Source organism: Onychostoma macrolepis, chromosome 19 (assembly GCF_012432095.1).
Source record: "Onychostoma macrolepis isolate SWU-2019 chromosome 19, ASM1243209v1, whole genome shotgun sequence".
Lineage (NCBI taxonomy): Eukaryota > Metazoa > Chordata > Actinopteri > Cypriniformes > Cyprinidae > Onychostoma > Onychostoma macrolepis.
In genome coordinates, this window is record NC_081173.1 from 8,554,853 (window position 1) to 8,577,997 (window position 23,145).

Sequence of the window (23,145 nt, forward strand, 5' to 3'; positions counted from 1 at the left end):
CACTTTTCTGCTTATTCTAGCCAAGAACCTCCCACCTAAACTGGAAGAGACCGTCTAAACGTCATGTAAAGAAGCCAGAGTTCATTTTATTTTTATGTGCCATTTATGGGTGGATTTATCTGAAACTGCTGATAACACAAAGACTATTTTTTCAAAGGCATATTTTTTCTCAACTTTTAACATAAAGTGCTATTTTTAGACCATTTATGAAATATTCTGTTTAAAACTATCCAAAGGACCTAAGCAGGCATACATTACATAATATCAGTTGCTTCTCTGGCAGTATGTCAGTAACATTTTTAAGACAGGGCTTAGGGGAAGGATCAAGTTATCGCAGATGGCATTTATATCTTCACAAGTACTTTAGTGTAGCTTTCCACAGCATCTCAAATCAACATAGTGAAAGTTGAAAGTGAAAAAAAGAGCATAGGGTTGTGTCTGAGTTTACCTCATCAAAATCTGCTATAATCTCATTAAGGAGCCTGAGACACTCCAATCCCTCCTTATTAACGTCAGATTCTGTGTAAAATTCCTTGAAGTCTGGGATGGAGGCGAACATCACACACACCAGATCGTACGACTGATGGTAAAGATCCTGTCGAAAATACAGCATACAAAAATATATCTGATGATAAAGACACAAATAGAAGCATTTCAACTGGTGTTTTCAGAAATTTGGACGCCACTCACTTCATTTTTCCAGTTTCGCCCCAGAAAATGTTCTGCCACATGGGCAGGAAGTACATTCTCCAAAAGCACCCGGTTAAGGTTCTCCATGGTCTCAATCTCCTCACACTCCTTCTTAAACTTGTTCCTCCACAGGAAGTCTAACCTACAGTAATATTCATTCTGTTACAAGAGGACACAGAGGTAAAGAGATGGTACACATCTGATCACCGTATGTGGCTTTCAAGATGACAAAGAAACAGAATCAAAAGCACACAAGGACAGTTCATCTTATATTTTTATGGATTTTTCTTGCATAAAGGGCTGCTATCATGAAAAATTGCTTCAATTTTCTCTGAGTTGTAGCTTTGTGTTCCAGCAGACATTCATCATGAAAAAGATTTCTTGAATCAGTGGAAATGGCACCTTGAAAGGCATTAAGTATGCACTGATAGTCTTTCTCACTCAGTCTATATTTGCTTTTGCTTATTTTTGTCTGGTTCATTGCTTTGGAGAAAAATCAGTCTTTGGCTTACCTATCACCTGATCAACCCGAACACTGCATTACTTATAAATGAATTCACCTAACTGCACATTTCAAATACAGAGTTCATCAGACAGGCCTATTATCTAGGGACAAATAGCCTCTTGCAACAGAATTAAAAGCACACAGTGAAAAGATCAAGTCTGACCCACGGCCGACCTGTAGAGATACTGAAAAGGTTTCAATACAGACTGAAAAACATACAATTCTCTCCATATTGTACTTTGGAAAAACAATTTCTTATAGTGGTATTTATTAAATGCTTTTTTGCAGGAAAACTTTATGGTATTGTGCAGCCAGAGGCCGATGAGTGCTGATAATAACTGAAGCAAAAGAAATTGGAAACATAATTGTGCTGCCACAAAACTTTGAGCTTCATTGTAAAATGACTTTTGAAAAGTTCACATTTCAAGGTGAGATGTGACTGTTTCTAGATTAGACTAACGTCTATTATTAAAATCTCATTGGATTAACATTCAGGGATCTTTTACAATTGAATCAACTGAATAACTTTAATTAAAGGAAAGTACCACTTAAATTAAGCTCATTCTGCCAAATACCACACAATAATGATGCACTTACAATGGTAGTGCATTCTGGAGATGTAAAAAGTAGAAATGTGATGCTTTTATTTTTGTTCAAAGGCTTTTATTAACTCATCCATAAAAATGTGCTGAGCAAATTAGTTTTAAATTGTCATTTCAGTGGTGAAACTAAAACTTCATGCATCACGGCTGTAATTCCTGTGGGTGGATTTTTCTCTCCAAGTACCTCCAAGAGCTCCAAATTAAAGTGAATCTTAAAGGAATAGTTCACACCAGAATGAAAATGGACTCACCCTCAGGTCAAGCAAGATGTGGATGAGTTTGCTTCTTCATGGGAAGAGATTTATAGAAATTTAGCATTACGTCACTTGCTCACCAATGAATCCTCTGCAGTGAATGGGTGCCGTCAGAATGAAAGTTCAAACAGCTGATAAAAACATCACAATAATCCACACCACTCAGTCCATCAGTTAACATCTTTTGAAGTGAAAAGATCCATGTTTGTAAGGTCTTTAGAAATTAAAAGCTGCATGGTTATAATAAACAAATCCAAAAATCAGGCATTATCACTTCAGGCCAAAATACCAGTCCATAATCCATAATAACGCTTCCTCCAGTGAAAAAGTCCATCCTCTGTTGTTCTCTCACATTTAGAGTTGTTTTGGACTGTTTTTGCTTATCTGTGCTTGATCTGTGCATATTTCTCTCATGATTCAGACAAGATGACTTTTTCACTGGAGAAAACAATATTATGGACAGAGGACTGTTAAAAACATCTTAATGATGAATTTGTTTCTTACAAACATGGAGTTTTCACTTCAAAAGAAGTTAGTTGATGGACTGGAGTGGTGTGGAGTGGTGTGGATTACTTGTAGATTATTGTAATGTTTTCAGCTGTTTGGATTCTCTTTCTGATGGCACCCATTCATTGCAGTGAATCCATTGGTGAGCTATTGATGTAATGCTAAATTTCTCCAAATCTGTTCTGATGAAGAAACAAACTCATCTACATCTTGGATGGCCTGAGGATGAATACATTTTCAGAAAATTTTCATTTTGGGGTGCACTATTCCTCTGAATTGTCACATATGGATCAGTGGATCTCACTACAAATAATTCAGCACAACTCTTTAGATGAACCCCTCAATAACAAAGAGCAAGTATAATAGCAGTGTTAAAGCTAAAGATTTCAGACTGAAAGAGACTCACCTGTCTGGCCAGCACAAGCAAAGTGACGAAGAAAATGAACAATGACACAGAGCCCATGGTCTTCAAATCTTTAAGAACACCCGGCCTGAGGGGGAACAGACAGAAACATACATTTTAAAAGTCAACAGGACATAAAAATGAAAAAAGTATTGTGTCGAGAGTAGGATATGGGCTATATGGACTTTTCAGCAACACTGTGTCGGCCTAACCATATTCAGATTTATTATGTCATAGGCATGTTGTATAGGCATAAACTGTCATAATGTTGCACGGACAGTTGTAGTGGCCAATTTGACCCATTGCTTAATCCATTCAGAAATGCTTAATGAAGGCAAGGAAAGCTGAAAAACAATAAAAGAAACAAAGAAACAACAATAATACCACAGGGAAAAATAATTATGAGAGAAATGCAATGTTGTTTTAAAAATGTTTTTTTTGTCCTACACTGTCAAGTCCTCCGAAAAGACTAATCCAAACAAAGCCTGCCATCTCAGCAGCAGCACCTGTCACTCATAATCCCTGGAGAGACCTAGTTACCAGATGTATCTATGTGGTGCAGTTCTTCATTCTTTTACTCACTGTGTGTGTGCGCAATGGAAATATTAAAGAAGTGTCATCTACAAATAAATAAAACTACAGATTTTTTGTGACAACTTTTTGGGGGAGCATATGGGAGTCCAGTACCGGTTTGGTTGCTTGGTCTTGTAGAGGGCCATGCTGTAATCATCCAGTATGGAGGCGTGGGTCTGAAGAATGATGATATTATAACCCACTACAGCAGCAAGCATAATTATCATCTTCAGCTCATAGTTTATCCTCAGGAACACGGAGCATGAGATCAATCCCAGAATGCAGCTGTAAATGAAATACTGCCGGGGCAGAGACAGCCAGTCAGATTCACATCTGTACATTCATCAGGGTCAATCAGTATCAATGAAAAGAGAACTATGAAGCTTGGATTTAAATGTTAAGTATTTAATAACAGAAGCCTGAAATATTACAAAATAGATGTTACTAAGAATTGAAAAAAAGTCATATACACCAAGAGTCTTTTTTTCCTAACCAATGTACTGTATCATTCTAGGAAAACGCTTGAGGATGTTTTTGTCCACCATCTTGATATCTGTAGAGATCTAGAGATATACATTCATATACAGCTCTCAGTGCATAACCACATTTTCCGGTATATTTTTCAGCTGTGAAATGTCACTACAAAGTCGCTCACACACAGCATAAAGTGACTTATTATATACTGATGCAAGCGTGGGACAAATTGGTTTATCTCATGACACTCATAATTCACTGCAAGTCTGTTCTGTCAAAGACGGATACAAAGAATTTTTTTGAAAACAACATCTCAACAGAAGATTTACAATACGTTTTCATGTAGGTCTGTAAATAAAAGGTTATTCAGTTCACTCTTTTCTGAGAAGCAAATTACCGAGATTTGTGGGCAAAAGGCATGAGATAAGATTTGTTGCAACTTACTGGCAAGTAGAACTTGTTGTTTGAGGAGTCTGTGTTTTGACCATATGAACCATCCATACTGCTGTTGGAAATGTTGAGTGGAGGTGATGCTACCATCCTGTCTCCGCCTAAGAAGAACTTAAAACCCAACAGATGGAGAAAACAAAATTTAGAGCATTACAGCAGAAAGACACCATCATTCTTAGCTAAATACATCTGTTGCATTTTGTAACAAATATGTTTCATAGAAGTTCATAACACTTTTTTTTTTTACACAAGTGCAAAATTCAACTAAAATCAATGAGCTGCAAGCAGATGGGAAAAGCAGAGATGACCAATTGCCAACTTTGGCAGAATAGAAGCTTCTGTGGATACAGTTTTTGTCCAGTTGGTGCAGGATTTAATTGAAAAGATGCTGAGATATTTGAAGCATGTTGTTCTGTGGTGTATGTGACTACTTAAATTAGTTTATTATAGAAATACAGTGGACAAAGAATGTTTTGACACTTAAGCCACAATTACAAATGCGTGGCTGTCACTGCAAGAGAACAAAATATCGAAGTTCTAACAAGCCCAGCTGAACAGTGTAACACTTGATCTTAGATGTGTGAAACCAAAACCCCAAGTATTCAGTCACATTCCTCTCATGTTTCTCTCCCACAGGGACAACCAATCACTTGAGCTCAGGGATAACATCATTAGATCCATACTGGACCAGAGCCCTAGTACTGTGACGCTAACCGCAATGATGAATCCAACCAGACAGCTGACACTAATTCTACTCTGCCCTTTACTGTGAACCACCACAGATTCCACAGCTAAAGCCCTCCAACTGGGCCAAAAACTGGCAATTGATTTATCAGCCAGCTGTCTAAATGAATTTGTCATGTAATATTTTGGTTACAATTTATTTTGACAGTCCACTTTAGACATTCTACTAACTATAAGTAACTTTGCAACTACATGTCAACTAATTCTCATTAATTTGCAACTACATGTCTACTAACTCTCAGAGTAGACTGGTAGGGTAGGTTTAGTAGAATAAGCATATACCCGCAAAATTTCTCATAGTCAGCATGTTGTGTGTTGTTGACCCATCAAAATAAAGTGATAGAAGTTATTAAGCAGACAGTCTACTAATACTCTAATGACTGCTAGTTGACATGTAGCTGCAAAGTTACTTACTGTTAGTAGAATGTCTATAGTGGACTATCGAAAAAAAAGTGTTACCATATATTTTGTAAATACTAATGGGTTTATGTATGCTAGGAATTAAAATTGTGCACCATTTAACAAAGTAGCTAGCTGGCCTTTGTGTCACGTGTCTTATGTTGCAGTCTTTGACCAAGTACAGGTGCTGGTCATATAATTAGAATATCATCAAAAAGTTGATTTATTTCACTAATTCCATTCAAAAAGTGAAACTTGTATATTATATTAATTCATTACACACAGACTGATATATTTCAAATGTTTATTTCTTTTAATTTTGATGATTAGAGCTTACAGCTCATGAAAGTCAAAAATCAGTATCTCAAAATATTAGAATATTTACATTTGAGTTTGAATAAATGACCATCCCTACAGTATAAATTCTGGGTATCTCTTGTTCTTTGAAACCACAATAATGGGGAAGACTGCTGACTTGGCATTGATTCAGAAGACAAACACTGACATCCTCCACAAAGAGGGTAAGTCACAGAAGGTCATTACTGAAAGGTGTGGCTGTTTACAGAGTGCTGTATCAAAGCATATTAAATGCAAAGTTGACTGGAATGAAGAATTTGGGTAGGAAAAGGTGCACAAGCAACAGGGATGACCGCAAGCTTGAGAATACAGTCAAGCAAAGCCGATTCAAACACTTGGGAGAGCTTCACAAGGAGAGAACTGAAGCTGGAGTCAGTGCATCAAGAGTCACCACGCTCAGACGTCTTCAGGAAAAGGGCTACCAAGCCACTTCTGAACCAGAGACAACGTCAGAAGCATCTTAACTGGGCTGTGGAGAAAAAGAACTGGACTGTTGCTCAGTGGTCCAAAGTCCTCTTTTCAGATGAAAGTAAATTTTACATTTAATTTGGAAATCAAGGTCCCAGAGTCTGAAGGAAGAGTGGAGAGGCACAGAATCCATGTTGCTTGAAGTCCAGTGTGAAGTTTCCACAGTCAGTGATGATTTGGGCTGCCATGTCATCTGCTGGTGTTGGTCCACTGTGTTTTCTGAAGTCCAAGGTCAACGCAGCCATCTACCAAGAACTTTTAGAGCACTTCATGCTTCCTTCTGTTGACAAGCTTTATGGAGATGCTGATTTCATTTTCCAGCAGGACTTGGCACCTGCCCACACTGCCAAAGGTACCAAAAGCTGGTTCAATGACCATAGTGTTACTGTGCTTGATTGGCCAGCAAACTCGCCTGACCCGAACCCCATAGAGAATCTATGGGTTATTGTCAAGAGGAAGATGAGAGACACCAGACCCAACAATGCAGATGAGCTGAAGGCCACTATCAGAGCAACCTGGGCTCTCATAACACCTGAGCAGTGCCACAGACTGATCGACTCCATGCCACGCCGCATTGCTGCAGTAATTCAGGCAAAAGGAGCCCCAACTAAGTATTGAGTGCTGTACATGCTCATACTTTTCATTTTCATACTTTTCAGTTGGCCAAGATTTCTAAAAATCCTTTCTTTGTATTGGTCTTAAGTAATATTCTAATATTTTGAGACACTGATTTTTGACTTTCATGAGCTGTAAGCTTTAATCATCAAAATTAAAAGAAATAAACATTTGAAATATATCAGTCTGTGTGTAATGAATGAATATAATATACAAGTTTCACTTTTTTGAATGGAATTAGTGAAATAAATCAACTTTTTGATGATATTCTAATTATATGACCAGCACCTGTAAATCACCTGATCTAAGCTCTCAAAGCTTGGCATGATAATAGCTGAACTGTACCACCACACACGTATTTTCTTCAGATTACTTTGAAGTTAAACAGTGTCTATATATCACATTAACTACCTGCGAGGTTCCTCAGGGCTTGGTACTTGGTTCCCTCCAATTTTCTATATACACAAAACTGGGAGTTCTAACAGAGCTTTAATAGTGTAGTGATATTTTGTAATATTATTTGGGGAAAATATCCTCTTTGACATAGGTCTTTTAGGTCACAAGTGGTTTGAAAAACTAGGCAAGAGCAAGATTTTAGTATTACCCTTATTTCTAAAAAGTTCCCTGAATTACTGAACCATAAAGCCAGTGGGCTGTTCACGATATTGGCATAATACGTAACCAAAGCAAGCACAGAATATTTATCTTATTGAACATGCTCAGTAATAACAAATTATATTTGAATCTAATAAATGTCAGTCATTTTAAAAGCAGTCCAATCTAGCTGACAGACCAGGTATTAAGTAGTAGTGATGCTCACCATGTTGAACACGGCCATGACTAAGATAAGTGCAGTGGTTGCCATGGTGAGTGCAAGTCTTATCCAGGGCTTGTTGGTGATGACTTTAGAGGAGCTGGGGAGCCAGGGCATTGTGCAGGAGGATGCTTTGCCCCATTGCTACGGCAACAAGAGAGAGAAAAATAAAATAAAAAAAATAAGCTTAACTCCCACCAACGTCATTAGCATATCTGCTTCTATTCCAAATGCTCAAGGTCATGATTGTTCCCCACAAGTCAGAGACACATTAATAAACATAACTTCACAGTGAGTGAATATATAACAAAAAATGCAATTGACTAAATTAAGGACTTCTTCCCCTCTAAAACATAGCTGGTACAGTTTTCCTCCCCCTGTAGAGTCTGACCCTCCTTGGACCCCAAAAGCGATTTCATTGGCTGAAACAACTTTTCCCATTGTTTGTGTTTTCAATTATTTTCAATAAGATTACAGTTTAGCATAGTAGCTTAGCATACAACTATTTAACGGCAACCCATTTTCGAGGCTTTTGAAAGAGAAGTGAAGGCTAAAAGGGACCAAAGTGGTTGTTTTGCACAGAGAAAACAGGAGGTTTTGGAATGACATGAGGGTGAGTAAATAGTGACAGAATTTTCATTTTTGAATAAACTATCCTTTCAAGCAAAATTTAAACTGAATGAAAAAAGATCAAACCCCTGCCTCTGAATGTTTTTATCTGACATAAGACATTGTGGCCTTGAAGAAACTGAGATCTGTTTGTTAAACCCACCTTGTACTGATTGCAGTACTAATGTAATGTTTGTAGAGGCCGTGTAACCTTTATTGACTCTACATTGTCAGGATGAGTATTAACGGAACTGCAGTGGAAAAAGCACTTTACAAAACACTTAACCTAGACCATGTGCAAGAATGCTTTGGGCTTAAATCAAAAAGAAGTAAAAGAGGTAGAGAAGCCCTCTCACCAGTCAATCATGCGTTAGTTACATCATCTATACAAAAAATAGCTTTCAATATTAAAACACAGCACTTCTACTGGATAACCTTAACACTCTTTTATATTTGTAAATCAGTGGGCTGAATGTGAAATCTCACATCACATCAGCTAAATGGGAAACAAAACTGAGAACGCCTCTTAACTAAATTCCATAGAGCTCCAGGCACTTATGACTTTGACAGTTGTCTGTGAAACCAAAAGAGAGTCCTACCACAAAAGAAACTCAAAATGTGAGTGCCAGAGCTTTATAAAAATGGCCCCTCACACCCCCAATCCCCAGAGTTTACTGCATGAAAAAGAGACAACAAACAGCCCAGTAAAAAGTATCGTCACTCAAGCTGCTTTTCTTTTGACACAAAAACAGAAAAAAAAGAGGTTTTTGGACTAACGCAATGTCACCATTCTGTGTGGCCTATTTTTTTTTTTTTTTTTATCATCATGAATTCTGAATCTTCAACTGAAACTGTTTGGTTAATTAATGGACAATCAAGTCGAGCTGGTGGGTGAACGGCATAAAAACCCTTCAAGTTCTTTGGAAGGTCATGTCTTTTAAAAATATAACAATTGATGCCTCAATATACAGAAAAACAGGTTACGTTGATTATAGTAAGAATTCCATTGAGTGTATGAGGTTCAATCTGTCAAGGTCAAAACAGCAAAACTGTGATATTGTGAAATATTATTACAATTTAAAACAAATGTTTTCTATTTTAATATATTTTAAAATATAATTTATTCCTGTGATGCAAAGTTGAATTTTCAGCATCATTACTCCAGTTTTCAGTGTCACATGATCCTTCAGAAAGCATTCTAATATGCTGATAAGAAGTATTCCACATATATATATATATATACACATATATACACACATATATATATACACACACACATAAAACAAATTTTTTATGATTCTTTGACAGTTCAAAAGAAGAATAGCATTTATTTGAATTATGAAGTAAAATTATATCTTTTTTTAAACAAAAAGTCTTACTGAACAGTAGTGTATAAATATAATTTGAATAATATTTGCTTGAAAATAATGTTACAATACAGTAAACCTTAATGGTTATAAAAATAGGCTTAATTTTCTTCTGATTTTGGGGTGGAATATGACCAGAACATGTTCTTTCAGATTTCCAGATTTCCCATGAGTGGCCTTTGAATATTGAATAAGCCATTTCGCTCTAAGCTTTCATAATATATTAAGAAAGAAAGAGCAGGAGAAAGAAAATAGAGACACATACAGCTGACATTTACTTAAGCCATTTATGTTCCACAGGTCCAAAGTAGCTGGTAATTTGATTATAGACGACGCTCTCTAAGAGCAGAGAAAGAGTGTTGTTCTTTGGGTTAAAACAAGGAAATTTCAATCTTGTTTTGATATGGTGTGTTTTCCTCCTGGTATGGCATTTTCTCTAACAAGATGAGGGTCTCAAATGTGCGGAAACCTCAATTTATTAAATGGCATTTCAGTACACAGTTATTTCCTCCATGGAAAATGGAAAAATATGTAACATGTCAACATCTGACTAGACTGAACAGACAAGCCAACCTGCCTCATTCACTGACAATTCACTCTCAAAGAAAGCTACTTCTACATATTTACTTCTACAAGTGTGAGCAACGCTTACCAGTATGTGACCAGCAAAACAAATGGCGAGGATCAAGGCAAGCAGCAGGAAGGCCATTCCGAACGAAACTCCAAGGACGGTGGTTCTGAGAGAGACAAAATCATCAGAGATACTCCAAAGCTTATGTATTCATCATCCGTCTATGCCTGCTGTAGTTTGTGTCTCACATGAACATCCAATCTTAGCATAGCACTACTATGCCATTGTTACTGTGTTTTGTGTCATTGCAAGGTGATTGCTACTTGCTCCAGGTCGAAATAGCACCCAAATCCAGCATCAAGACATTTTGCTCTTGAGATACATTCCACATCAGTGTTATTTTTGTATCATTTATATACTACTATATTTATTAACATTTTCATTTTTATATTTTCAGTTTTCACTCTATTATTAGTGTAAGTTTTAGTAAATGTGTTTTTTTTTTTTTTAATTTCGCTTTACATAGTTAAAAAAATATTTAGCGATTTAGTTTTTTGTTTGTAATTTTAGTAATTCAGCCTAAAATTATTTTGTAGAGTCTATTTACACTAACTTCGTCCGCCACCGTGTTGTAGGGCTAGTCGACATTACAAAAGACAGCTGTCAAATAACAGCTCCAGTGGTAAAACACATAGCGCAGACTTTTTTGACGCGATCGACCCAAGTTCGAATCCTCCTTTTCCTAAATTCATTCTTGTCCCTTTTTACATCTCATATCACATCGGAAAGGCATTTATTTTCATTAAAAATGAAAAAAGTTGATAATGAAGTATTGGGTAGGGTTAGGGTAGGTATAGGGAGGGCTTTATTGTCAGCACTCAATATGTTATTATTGCATACTCTTTTATAATGTATTACAATACCGAAGTGCAGATTTTTGCAACATAGGCTCATTGGAAATACGTGCGTCTACCTACATTTCTGCAAAACTCAAAAAACGCACTCATACATATGAATCGCTGCAGTTTCCAGTTGAAATGACCACTAGAGGCAGTAAAACTTCCACAACTTTTACTCCTTTTCACACAAAGTATGATTTGCAGGTCCACAGTTTTGATTAATAAAGCCTAATGTTTGCATAATTACTTGAGGAATGTTATGTCAAAACATTTTTAACATCCTGCCACAATTGAAAACCCAATTATTTGAAGGTTAGCGTCACATATCCAGCTTCATATGCATGAGTTTTCTAACTCAGTAGGTTTGCTCGGTAGCTCACGCGATACAGCGTGAGTGATGAAGAGCTCTGGTATGAACCCACGAAACTACGGTTCAACAAAAAAGCTCATTTCCGCATAAGGAAGTTAAAATACCACGGCTGCATCAACAAATGCATTTTTATGTCACTTTTGCATTTGTTAAAACTATTGGGTAGGTTTAGGGTTGGGTTTGGTGTAGGGGATATTTCCAACACGATAGAGCATCGACTTTTAGTGACACTCCTCAGATATTTGAATTATGAACCACCGCAATACGTACCTGAAGCAACGTAATACGAACACAGCAATACGTGCCTATATCAACGTAACAAAAACCTGCCAGGGTCACGTACTGAACCCGCGGTTTAGTGCCACTCACTGGACGTTTCATTTTGAAACTGCTGTGAAACGTGCAGTAAGGTATATCTGTGCTGAAGAAATGTGTTTAGAGGCATGTACTGTATTTCGAATGAGCCTGGGTTGGATATTTGCCACTATTTGCAATACGTAATATAAATGACAGAAAATACTGCTATTTTAACATAGTGTAAATGGAAGCTATAGCTATTTGCACTTAATGTAAATAGCATCTCTTGCTATTGCCAAATTATTTCAGTTGATTTTTTTTTCAATCATTTGTAAGCTAAGAAATCTATTAAATTTAATTTTACCTTTAATTTAAGTAGTTTTAGTAATTTAACAAACTTTATTTATTTCAGTAAGTTGCTAAGGCAGCAAGTTTTTTTTCTCTAATATTTATATTTGTATAAATTATTATATTTTTATATATACTGTATATATATTAATTGTATTCATTTTAGTACATAAGCAAATGTATGTATTATCAGAATAATTTTGAGATTCAAAATCATTCTGATGGTACATTGACTTCAAATAAGGCAAATGTCTACTGTTTTTTCCTGTGTAAGTTTGGTGAGCAAGTATGAAATTACATCATCTAATATTTATATTTTATTTTAGCTTTCCAGTAAAAAATTTTCAATAGTTTTAGTGGTAACACTTTACAATAAGGTGTCATTTGTTAACATTAGTTAACGTATTAACTAACATGAACAAACAATGAACAATATATTTATTACACTATTTATTAATCTTTGTTAATGTTAGTTAATAAAAATAGAGTTGTTAATTGTTTGTTCATGTTAGTTCACAGTGCATTAACTAATGTTAACAAGCACAACTCGTGATTTTAATAATGCATTAGTAAATGCTGAAATTAACATGAACTAAGATTAATAAATGCTGTAGAAGTATTGTTCATTCTTAGTTCACATTATCTAATGTAGTTAACTAATGTGAACTAATGAACCTTATTGTAAAGTGTTACCGTTTTAGTTAACAGATGCCTTTTTCAGTCTAGATCTGAAAAAAATTCTGATTGCTTAGAATAACAACAAAACATCTATTTTAATCAAGATTCAAGGTAACATTCACATAGAACAAATAGTGTGAGACAAATTATATGCTGAAATTTAGGGCTTTGGGGTTGGCAAAGTTTAGAGAATGTAAATTAACCCAAGCAAGCATCACATATTTTAATGGCTTTTCGAATATAGGAACAAGTGTTCAGTTCTAGTCTTTGTGGTGCCATATCTCACTATAAATCTGATATAAAATCAATGTCAGAAAGTGAGAACTCAGCTTGAGAGAAAGCGCTGTGGTCTCGGCTCTTGTGAATGTGTTCTCGGTCAACATGAGCAGTAAATTAGGGTGACGTCTTGCATAGATTTTTCTGTCTGACTTCATACAAAAGGGAGACATCATTTCCAAACCAGATTGGCCTCTGATTAAAAAAAAAAATCTATAACTGTCTGCTCAGGGCTGTCTTTTTCATGCAGGCATTGACATTCCCATCATCCCGGTCTTAATCGTTGCACTCATTTTCTCTCAATTTTGTAGAAATGTTGTAATACTATTATGCGTCACTTGGTCTAAATGCTGTGGGAGACAGCGGCGTAATTGCATCGCAAAAGACAATGAGATACTTGGAAGATGTGGTGGAGATGGCACTTACTTTGGCAAGACTAAGACCTGCACTATGAAGATGCAGAAGAAAATGAGACAAGCACAGGTGACGTAGTACTTGAAGGCCGGCAGAGTTGTGGCTCTGTACTGTTAGAAAAAAAAAATATATATATATATTTCAGCTCTTACGGTTTTCTATACGCTTTTGTTCAGATGCAGATTTCTCTTTACAGTGAAGTATTTGCCATTCAATGACACATCTCAAGGTGAAATGTACCTCTTTTTCGAGTGTCTTATTATGAAAAAACAGAGATATCCTCTGAATGTCCTCCGACTTCAGCCACTGTCTGATGGAAAGAAAGCATAGTCATTTTTAACAATTAAATTCTCATTGTCATGATGAATCGCTATTATAATAGCTTGTTGAGTGACACTGATGCAGGAAATGCTCTGAAAGTGAAAGTGAATTTAATCTAAAAAAAAAAAAAAATTATTTAATTTAATTATTTTATTATATATAATATTCTATAAATTGTTATATTTGTTTTATTAATTAAATAATTATTTGTTTTATTTTACTAAATACATTTTAAATGAAAATGAGATAAATATAATAAACAAATGAAAATAAAAATAAAATAAATATGAAATATATCAAATAAAAAATATGTTAATAAATAAATAAATAAATATTTTTACATTTTTCAAAATCAAAAACTTTCTATTTTTTGCGGATTTAAATACGACTTTGAATCCCATTGTGAGGTCAGACTTGATCCTTGTTAACATTTAGCAATTCATGAGTTACTCCATATGGATAAGATGCAATGCATTATGGATGCTTACTTCTGTGAGTTAATGCCATCAATAGTGCGAATGATTCTTTCATTCAACTCCTCTTCAAATCTCTTTTTCTGCGATTTTGTTCTGAAAGGGCAGAAAAATGAGGGAGAGAGACTTGTAAATGTAAATGAGGTCAGCGTGAATGTTCTGAAAGGTTATTCACTTGAATTTAGATTTTTGCTTTTTTATGTTATATAAAGCAATGAACAGTCAAAAAAACAGACCTTTCAGACCTTTGCTGAAAGTTGTACTGCCCTAAGGGCACATCCTGTAAGAAAAAAAATTACAAATGTAATTAATAGAGCACTATTAATTGCTTCAAATACAAACTAGTCCTGATGACAGTAATCACCATTTAAATCTTTCATCAGAATGACAGTATTTTTTGCATGTGTGCTCAGGTTGACTCACGTGTGTGTTGATCTTGCCGTTCTCGTTGGTCATGCTGTCTCGATGGTGGAGGTTAGCAAACGGTTTGGCCGCTCCCCAGGACTCGAGGTACTGCGTCATGCGGACAGACGCCCTCATCTTGGCCCCATCCAGAGTGGGACGAAGCCGAGCAGGTAACAGGGGACTCCGTTTTTCTGCCTAAGCATGAAGTGCAAACACACCATGAATACGAGTCTAAATGTATGTTACAGCACAGAAATCCAAAAAATCTAACAAGAATATGTACTGAAGTGGTGGGTCACAGATGTGTTTTATAATACATTTTTGATTCAAGTGCATTACGTGATCTGATACTGATATTCAAGATATTTCTGTGTACTTTGGGATCCTAAACAATTTTGGTACTGTGTCAAGTCACTACTTGATGTCCAATATAATATCTGGGTCCTGAAGCAATACCACTTCCAAAGCCACTGGAGTACAGGACTGAATTTCTATCATGATTTTTGAACCAACTGTAAAAGATCTTTATGGAATCAAACACAAGCATTCAACGAATCTGATGAAAATCGAACAAGGTCCTAAAACTGGATTAATTGATTAACTGTATTAACATGTTCCCTTTCGATACTTCACTCGTACTGCGTCGCTAGACACTAATGGGAAAACTACTTTTTCTCCGAGGACTGAAGACTTTTTCAATCACGCAGTGTAACTGCACGGCCATTGGTTCGTGCAGTGTATTAAAAACGAACCAATGGCTCGGCAGCGGTGCTGCACGAGGGCCAGAGCCTGCCAGAATGGGCGGGGCCATCTGGCTATATAAGCGGGCATTTCGTCATAGGATCTCAGATCAATTTTCCTTCAGCGACGACGATCTCCCTTCACTGACACTCGGGACTGAAGACGCTCGCCGTGGAAACGCCTCACTGCGGATAGAAGCTGCCTTTTCTTCTGCGACCTCTCGCTGCTTCCGCTCGCTCTCGAGCTCGCTTCAGCGATCTCGCTTCAGCGATCTCCGCAGATACCAGGTCATCCCCTGCGGCCATCCGGCGAGCCTAAAAGCAAATTTCTCTAAAAGAGCAGCGGTGTTGTTGCAAATGCCATGCCGTCATTGCACGTCATGCAGAATTGCCCTGCACAATGGTGACGGCCACTTAGAGTGCGTTTCCTGGTCTGGGTAAACCCCACGCAGATGCCGCTCTGAGCAAGACGGATTGTTCACAATGCGTGAACATGAGTCTCACCACTCTGTGTGCTCGGATCGCTTTCTTTTTAGAGAGCGAATCCTCCCCTCGCGCCCTTTTTCCACCCAGGGACCTGTAAGGAAAAAACAGCGGGGCAAAAGGATTAAGCGCTCGGTCACGCCGGCCCAGATCCCGCGTGCCTCGCCCCTGCCAAGCAGAGTGATTTCTTCCGTTCTCTTTGAGCACGAAGGCCAGCGTCCCTCTGCTGATGCGAGTGACTTGGTCTCATTCGGCGCCGTCGAGGATGAGCTATTAGATGACAGCATGTCTCTAATAGCATCAGACACGGAGGATATTTCGGGCTCTACTGCTGACCCCGCCCCCTCTCCATCTGCTAAGCCCAGCGACTCCAAGCCAGGGATGGATGCCGAACTTCTCCGCAGCCGAAGAGATGGGATTGGAGTGGTCCTGCCAGGTTGCCGTCAGGCCCCTCGTCAGCGAGCCTCTTCATATTTACCGGAGGTCCACGATGAGCTTACAAAGTCGTGGCGCGCACCCTACTCGGTCCGCCTTCGCTCTAACTCTTCTTCTGCTCTCTCCTCAGTGGACGGCGCTGAAGAAAAGGGTTACGAGAGGATGCCTCCTCTCAACAAAGCAGTGGCTGCGCACCTCTGCCCACCCACTGCCATTGGATGGAAGGCTAAGGTCGCTCACCCCTCCAAGTCATGCAGAACGACCTCTGCCCTCGCTGGACAAGCGTACTCCTCCGGCGGGCAGGCCGCCTCATCTCTGCACTCCATGGCCGTGCTACAGGTCTTCCAGGCCAAACTCCTCCAGGCTAAGGATGAGTCAGGACCTGATGCCTCAGCTTTTAAGGGGCTGCGCGGCACTACAGACCTGGCTCTAAGGGCCACCAAGGCCTCGGCACAGGCTATAGGGAGGTCAATAGCCAACTTAGTGGTGCTGGAGCGCCACTTATGGCTAAATCTCATAGAGATTAAAGAGGCTGACAAGGTCCCCTTCCTCGACTCTCCGGTCTGCCGTCGAGGGCTTTGCGGAGCGATTCACTGCAGCACAGAAGTCGTCCCAGGCTATGCGACACTTCTTGCCTAAACGATCCAGCTCTGCAACGGCTACCAGTCGCTCCAGACCTCCTCCAGCACAGCCAGCGAAACCTGCGCCGTCGATCGACAGTGCTCATGCACGGTCAGATGCTACTCGCTTCCCAAGCGCCAAGGACCCCGGCCCAAGCTGACCTTGGATCCTGCGCCTCCGGCGTCTTCCTGATCTGCTAGAAGGGAAGAGGAAGGGGCAAAGTCTCGCTAGTGCTGGACTGCCCCCAAAACGCCCTCTGTTGTGCCCTCAAGCACCCCGTTTGGTCCTGGGCGCCAGCAGCAGTATGTTTGTCCAAAAAGCTGTTGTGAGTCAGGGGCCCGTTCTTAAAGCGCCATCTCGCACAGTCGCTGTTATAGCCAGAAAAATAAAAAACAAACATTTTCAAAAAGAGAGCAAATTTCCTCTTCCAGTCACCATGAGTGTCCAGCCCCCACATGGCGGCTCTCCACCCGAACTAATCCAACCCCTTGTCACACGGGCCGAGGCCTGGTAGGCCATCCCCGGAGTGTCTCATTGGGTGCTGGGGATTATAAAGCGAGAATATTTGCTTCTGTTCGCTCGAAGTCTCGACCTCAGTGCACGTTCTGCGAGCCGAGGTAATGAATCTGCTGACAAAAGGAGCCATAGAGGCAGTTCCGTTAGCTCAGAGCGAGTCTATCGAGGTGGTCTGACTCTAAGGCTTTGCCTGTTTCTTCAAGAACGCTCTTGTCCCTAATAATAGTGCTGAGGCTGTACATTAGACCCTTGGAACAATAATCCAAAGCTGGGCTGACCTCTATGAGTTCATCCTTCTTGCTTCCCGCAGGGCTCACCCTGCATATAATTGGTCCCTCTGAGTCCTTATCGCTCAAGACCAGTTTATATCAGTCGTTCCTCTTACATGGCACAGCGGGATTGAATTGGTTCCCCATTAGCGTCTAGCGACGTAGTACGGGTGAAGTATCGAAAGGGCATGAACTAGGTTACTTACGTAACCTCAGTTCCCTGAGATACGGGAATGAGTACTGCGTACATTGCCGTGCCATGACGCTGCACGACTCAGTGTCGTTGCTTCAGTCAAATTTACCTGAGATCCTATGGCGAAATGCCCACTTATATAGCCAGATGGCCCCGCCCATTCTGGCACCGCTGCCGAGCCATTGGTTCGTTTTTAATACACTGCACGAACCCATGGCTGTGCAGTTACACTGCGTGATTGAAAAAGTCTTCAGTCCTCGGAGAAAAAGGAGTTTTCCATTAGTGTCTAGCGACGCAGTACTCGTTCCCGTATCTCAGGGAACTGAGGTTACGTAAGTAACCGAGCACGTTCATTCAGTATAACCTAATTTGATTGTAAGCAGATTTTCTTAAAATATTCTTATTGATTCCTTTAGGACCGAAATTACAGTTCCAAATTATGATTCAGATTCCATTAGCACACAGGTACATAGGATTATTAATGAAATTCAAAAAATAAATTAAATAAAAAAATAATTTTTTTAATTAAATTAAATTCTATGGGGAAAATTTGAGAGAAAAGAGAATTTGAGATAAAACAGCGTGTTGTATTCACATTTCATATTGTATATAAATAGGCTTTTATACATGAAAATATATAAAATGGGAGGCTTCTTAAAATACATATTCATTCATGTAAAAAGCTGCTTTACACATGAATTAATATGTATTTTAGGAAAGGGGTCTCTTGCAAGAGGTTTGTCATATTTGAGGGTGCTTGACACCAAATGATAGAAAACCCTTGCTATAGTATAAAAGATAACAGTGGCTCCCTCAAATCTGTATGGTCTACTTTACAGCAGCTTGACTTGATGACAGTCGTTCATTAGAATAATACAAAAAATGCAAATTGGCATTAACTGAACAACAGGGTGATAAAAGAAAAGATAACAACTAAACAAACAAGCAAAAGCTCTCCAAACTCAAATGCAGTCATCATAAATGGCAGTGTAGGGAGTGGGTGTGCAGTGGGCTGTTATGATAAGAGGGCCGAAAGGCTCAAACTGAACAGAAATAAATGTATGAGTCTCTTATGAGAAAAATTTGCTGCTTTTGTTACCTCGGGCAAAGCAAATGCATTGTTGAAAAGTAAATAAGGCACCGGATAAATAAAAGAATAGGCGTTGTTATTTGAATATATGGTGCCAGGCATTATGATATCTGTGGGCTGAAAAGCCCACACACATCTAAATGGACGGATATTCAGGAATCTTCTGGGTCTTGATGCCCGTTTCCTTGAACTTGTGTTTTGACAAACACTCTCCCCAGGGTTGTCAAATACGACCACAAAGTCACGTTTGTGTAACCGCACAGTCTAAATAGTGTAATTATGCTAATTAGTGCTCAAGGTGAATTGAATGCAATGCTAATTTGAAAAGCTCAAGTTGCATAAGTAGACACATTATGATATGATTTATTAACTATCATACAGCAGATGATGATTCGGCTATGATTAATACTTCTGTTTAACTAATTTTCTGGGTAAAAAAAAACAAGCATTTTTTTATAATTAAGTTATTTCTTTAAAAAAAATGGTTTTATTGTTTCCACAATAATTATCATCATAGCTGATGTTTGCTATAAGCCCCTAACATGATTTGGGCCAGTAAGAAACCTCCAGCAAACACAAAGCAACACTGTTTTCTTCAGAAAATGTAAATGTCTAGTTATTTATAAACGTAGAAGCTGGACTGCATCATTTTTTACCTTCGGGTTGATGACTAGGTACGTGATGATGCCGTGCTCTTTCAAGTAAGAATCTCTGCTTTGTCCATTGCCTGGCTCGACTTGATACGCTCCATTCAAATGTTCCAGTGTCACAGAAGAGATGTGAACCCGTCTGGAGAGGAGCACACAACTATTACAGGCTGGCGATTGAAAGAACACTTCACAAAGGCAGGTGCATTATGTGAGTATTTCACAAATGTTCCAATGCCCACAGAGACAATAGAGACGAGATATGAAAAATGAATGTAGTGCTTTGCGTTTATGTTATTTTTTTGGGTTATTCAACGAACACTCATTAGTAGCACAAAAACACATTCACTGTGCTCTCAACAGAGCATTTCTATTAACGTCAAGAACCCTCCATGAGCATAATAGCACTTGTGGCAAATATGTGAAAATCATGAAATGGGGAAAAACAAAAGTCATATTCAGATCTTACCCAGGTACACCCCCCGCCTCCATGTGATTGGCCAGGGTCACGTCATGTGACCAAACATCATACTGCCATTTCTGGAGGCCAATCACACCGCAGAGAACATTCCCAGAGTGCACTCCAACACGCATATTAATGTCAACTCCGGTAGCATCTCTCACCTTCCTGAAATAACAAGAAATGTTTGCTTGTTTACTATTTTATACATTTTAAAATAATAATAAAAAAACATCACATTGTTTGCCAAAATAGTGTAACTGAATATGTATTTATGTAACTCATTTGGATAAATTTGAATAATTAATCAGCATATTATTATTTAATCAGCATGTAATTAATTCCAAATGCATTTTAATAAATTGTCAGAATTAAAATATATAAAGATATTCTTAAAAGTATATAAAAATATATTTAAAAAGTATTTTTTTATTACAAAGTTTTGAAAGAAATGTATGGGAAATGTATGTACTTCCAGTGTCATGAAAGATATTTCTTTTACAGCATGTACACACTTCAGGCTCTCCCTCCATCCTTTGAAATGACTGAAATAGCACCATATTTCACTGACATAACTCGGCTTAACACCAGAAATATTTATAGCAAAGTAAATATCAGAAGGTGCCAGGATTGCGGTGGTACGTGTTGGTTTATGAGGGAGTGTGTCTGGTGCCTGTGTATATATTCATTCAGCACAGAGAATGCATCATCTTGTGTTTAAGATAAGCCAGTTTGAATGTTACCACGTCCCTGCTGCACGAAACAGTCTAGACCAGCATTATTTTTTTATTTTTTTTATGCAGGATGGATTAAGCTAGTTTGGCGCTGTTCAAGTTTGTGGACCAGTATTAAATTGCTTAAACAAAAAAAAGTATCAAAACAAAAAACAAACACACAGAAAACACGGGTGCTTCCTCAAAACAAAAAAACAAAACAAAAAACAAAAACAGCCACTGGTGCTCCCTCAAAAAACAAAAACAAACAAACAAACAAACAAACAAACAAAAAACAGCCACTGGTGCTCCTTCAAAACAAATACAGCCACTGGGTGCTCCCTCAAAACAAAATAAAACAAAACAAATCAAAACACAAAACGAAACAAAAAACAAAACACAAAACAAAACAAGCAACTGGTGCTGCCTCAAAAAACAAAACAAACAAACAAACAAAAAACAGCCACTGGTGCTCCCTCAAAACAAACAAACAACAACAAAAAAAAAACAGCCACTGGTGCTCCCTCAAAACAAATACAGCCACTGGGTGCTCCCTCAAAACAAAACAAAAAAAACCAAATCAAAACACAAAACGAAACAAAAAACAAAACACACAAAAAAAAAAAAAGGTGCATGGCACCCCTGGAGTTGTGTGTGTTTCTCTGACAGATCATTTCAGGCTATCTGTCACACACCATTCTTATTTCTAGGAGCCTCTCAGCCTGAGCTATGTCATGTTGGAAAATATACTGGAGGGTTCTCGATTACCCCCTAAAATGGATTTGTGTGTGTGTGAAAGAAAAAGATTGCAGTAGCGTAACGGAAAGCAAATGTGTGGCAGAAGAGCGGAAGAATGAAGAATGGGTGAGGAATCGTGAAAGGGACTGGAAAAAGGGGCTGCACTTTGAGATGGAGAAAGAGACGAAAAGGAGAATGTGTGGGTTTCAACAATATCACACATCTGAGCCTCTTGAGTATGAGGGTGATTTCAGCCTGAGAGAGTAGTGCTTGAAAAGACAGACACCACGGGAAAAAGGACACAGAAATGGTCTTTTGTAGATGATGAAAGGGTATAATGTGACAAACAGCTCATGTGTAGTGGTTTTAGGACTTTGAAGCAGATATAACTCTAGGGGTCTTTTTGTTCTAATGAAGAAATGGAAAATGGATAATGTACAATCAGCTGGTCATTATCTCAAAATAAATCCTGATAGGCACTGGCTTATGGGACGCCCAGCAGGTGTTTCGCAGGCTGGCAACCGTACGGCATTGTATGCCAATTACATTTAGGTTAAATTTGCCTATTGAGACTGAATTTTACACCGTGTTTGCACAGATATTTAATCTAGCACAGCTATGTAGGAAACTAAAATTTCCTGTGACAAAGGTCAATTATACAGTTTGGTGGTTATTATGCAAACATATTTTAGTGCAGATTGCTGTGATGGACCAATTATAATCTAGATTGAGAAAGACAGCGTGCTCTTTTACTTGATGGCCTCACACATGTCCAGCCCCATCTTCACACAGTCTTTGGCATGATCAGTCAGAGGGTCTGGCAGCCCTGACACACAGTAATAGCAGTCGCCCAGGATCTTGATCCGCATGCAGTCGTTATCCTGCATCAAACAAACCATCAAGACAGCAGGTGTAGTAGACATTATATTCTATACAATATATCATCATATCAATGTGAAAGTATGTCATTATTAGGAAAGACTGGATCTAGTTGTCACACGGGCTATATCTCATGCCTGTTAGGACATATGATACCTTGGCTATCTGGTCAAATTTGCCGAAGAGCTCATTGAGCATGTAGACCAGTTCTCCAGGCGAACAGTCACTGGCCAGACGCGTGAATCCAACAATGTCTGCATACAGAATGCTGTGGAAAATATTAAAATGTTCAAGAAAAGGAGAGTTACGCAAACTGGTAAAGAGCATGAAATTATGCTTTTGTACTGCAATTAATGTGCACCTTGCAAATAAGTATATTCTGAATACTTATTTGTATTCAGCATTTTTATATAAGCATTTTTTATAATAAGCATTTTTCTTGTTTTCCAGTACTGAAACATCCTTAAAAACAGCATGA

General features: G+C 38.4%; 1 protein-coding gene across 6 annotated transcripts in view; it reads right to left on the minus strand.

Annotated features, from left to right (window-relative positions):
• The window catches only part of adcy2b (adenylate cyclase 2b (brain)), an 88,224-nt gene that overhangs the window by 3,961 nt on the left and 61,118 nt on the right, over nt 1-23,145 (minus strand). For 4 of the 6 annotated variants that reach the window (XM_058753961.1, XM_058753962.1, XM_058753960.1 and 1 more), the window contains 16 exons: nt 22,824-22,935; nt 22,542-22,669; nt 20,347-20,505; nt 19,887-20,019; nt 14,902-15,078; nt 14,715-14,758; nt 14,494-14,574; nt 13,925-13,994; nt 13,697-13,794; nt 10,484-10,568; nt 7,862-7,999; nt 4,453-4,569; nt 3,649-3,833; nt 2,965-3,049; nt 691-849; nt 449-595 (listed from right to left, as the gene is read on the minus strand). In XM_058753961.1, coding sequence (XP_058609944.1) covers nt 449-595; nt 691-849; nt 2,965-3,049; nt 3,649-3,833; nt 4,453-4,569; nt 7,862-7,999; nt 10,484-10,568; nt 13,697-13,794; nt 13,925-13,994; nt 14,494-14,574; nt 14,715-14,758; nt 14,902-15,078; nt 19,887-20,019; nt 20,347-20,505; nt 22,542-22,669; nt 22,824-22,935 — 1,918 coding nt within the window. The remainder of the gene's footprint in view (nt 1-448; nt 596-690; nt 850-2,964; nt 3,050-3,648; nt 3,834-4,452; nt 4,570-7,861; nt 8,000-10,483; nt 10,569-13,696; nt 13,795-13,924; nt 13,995-14,493; nt 14,575-14,714; nt 14,759-14,901; nt 15,079-19,886; nt 20,020-20,346; nt 20,506-22,541; nt 22,670-22,823; nt 22,936-23,145) is intronic. The other 2 variants (XR_009267331.1, XM_058753964.1) reach the window with 2 other exon arrangements.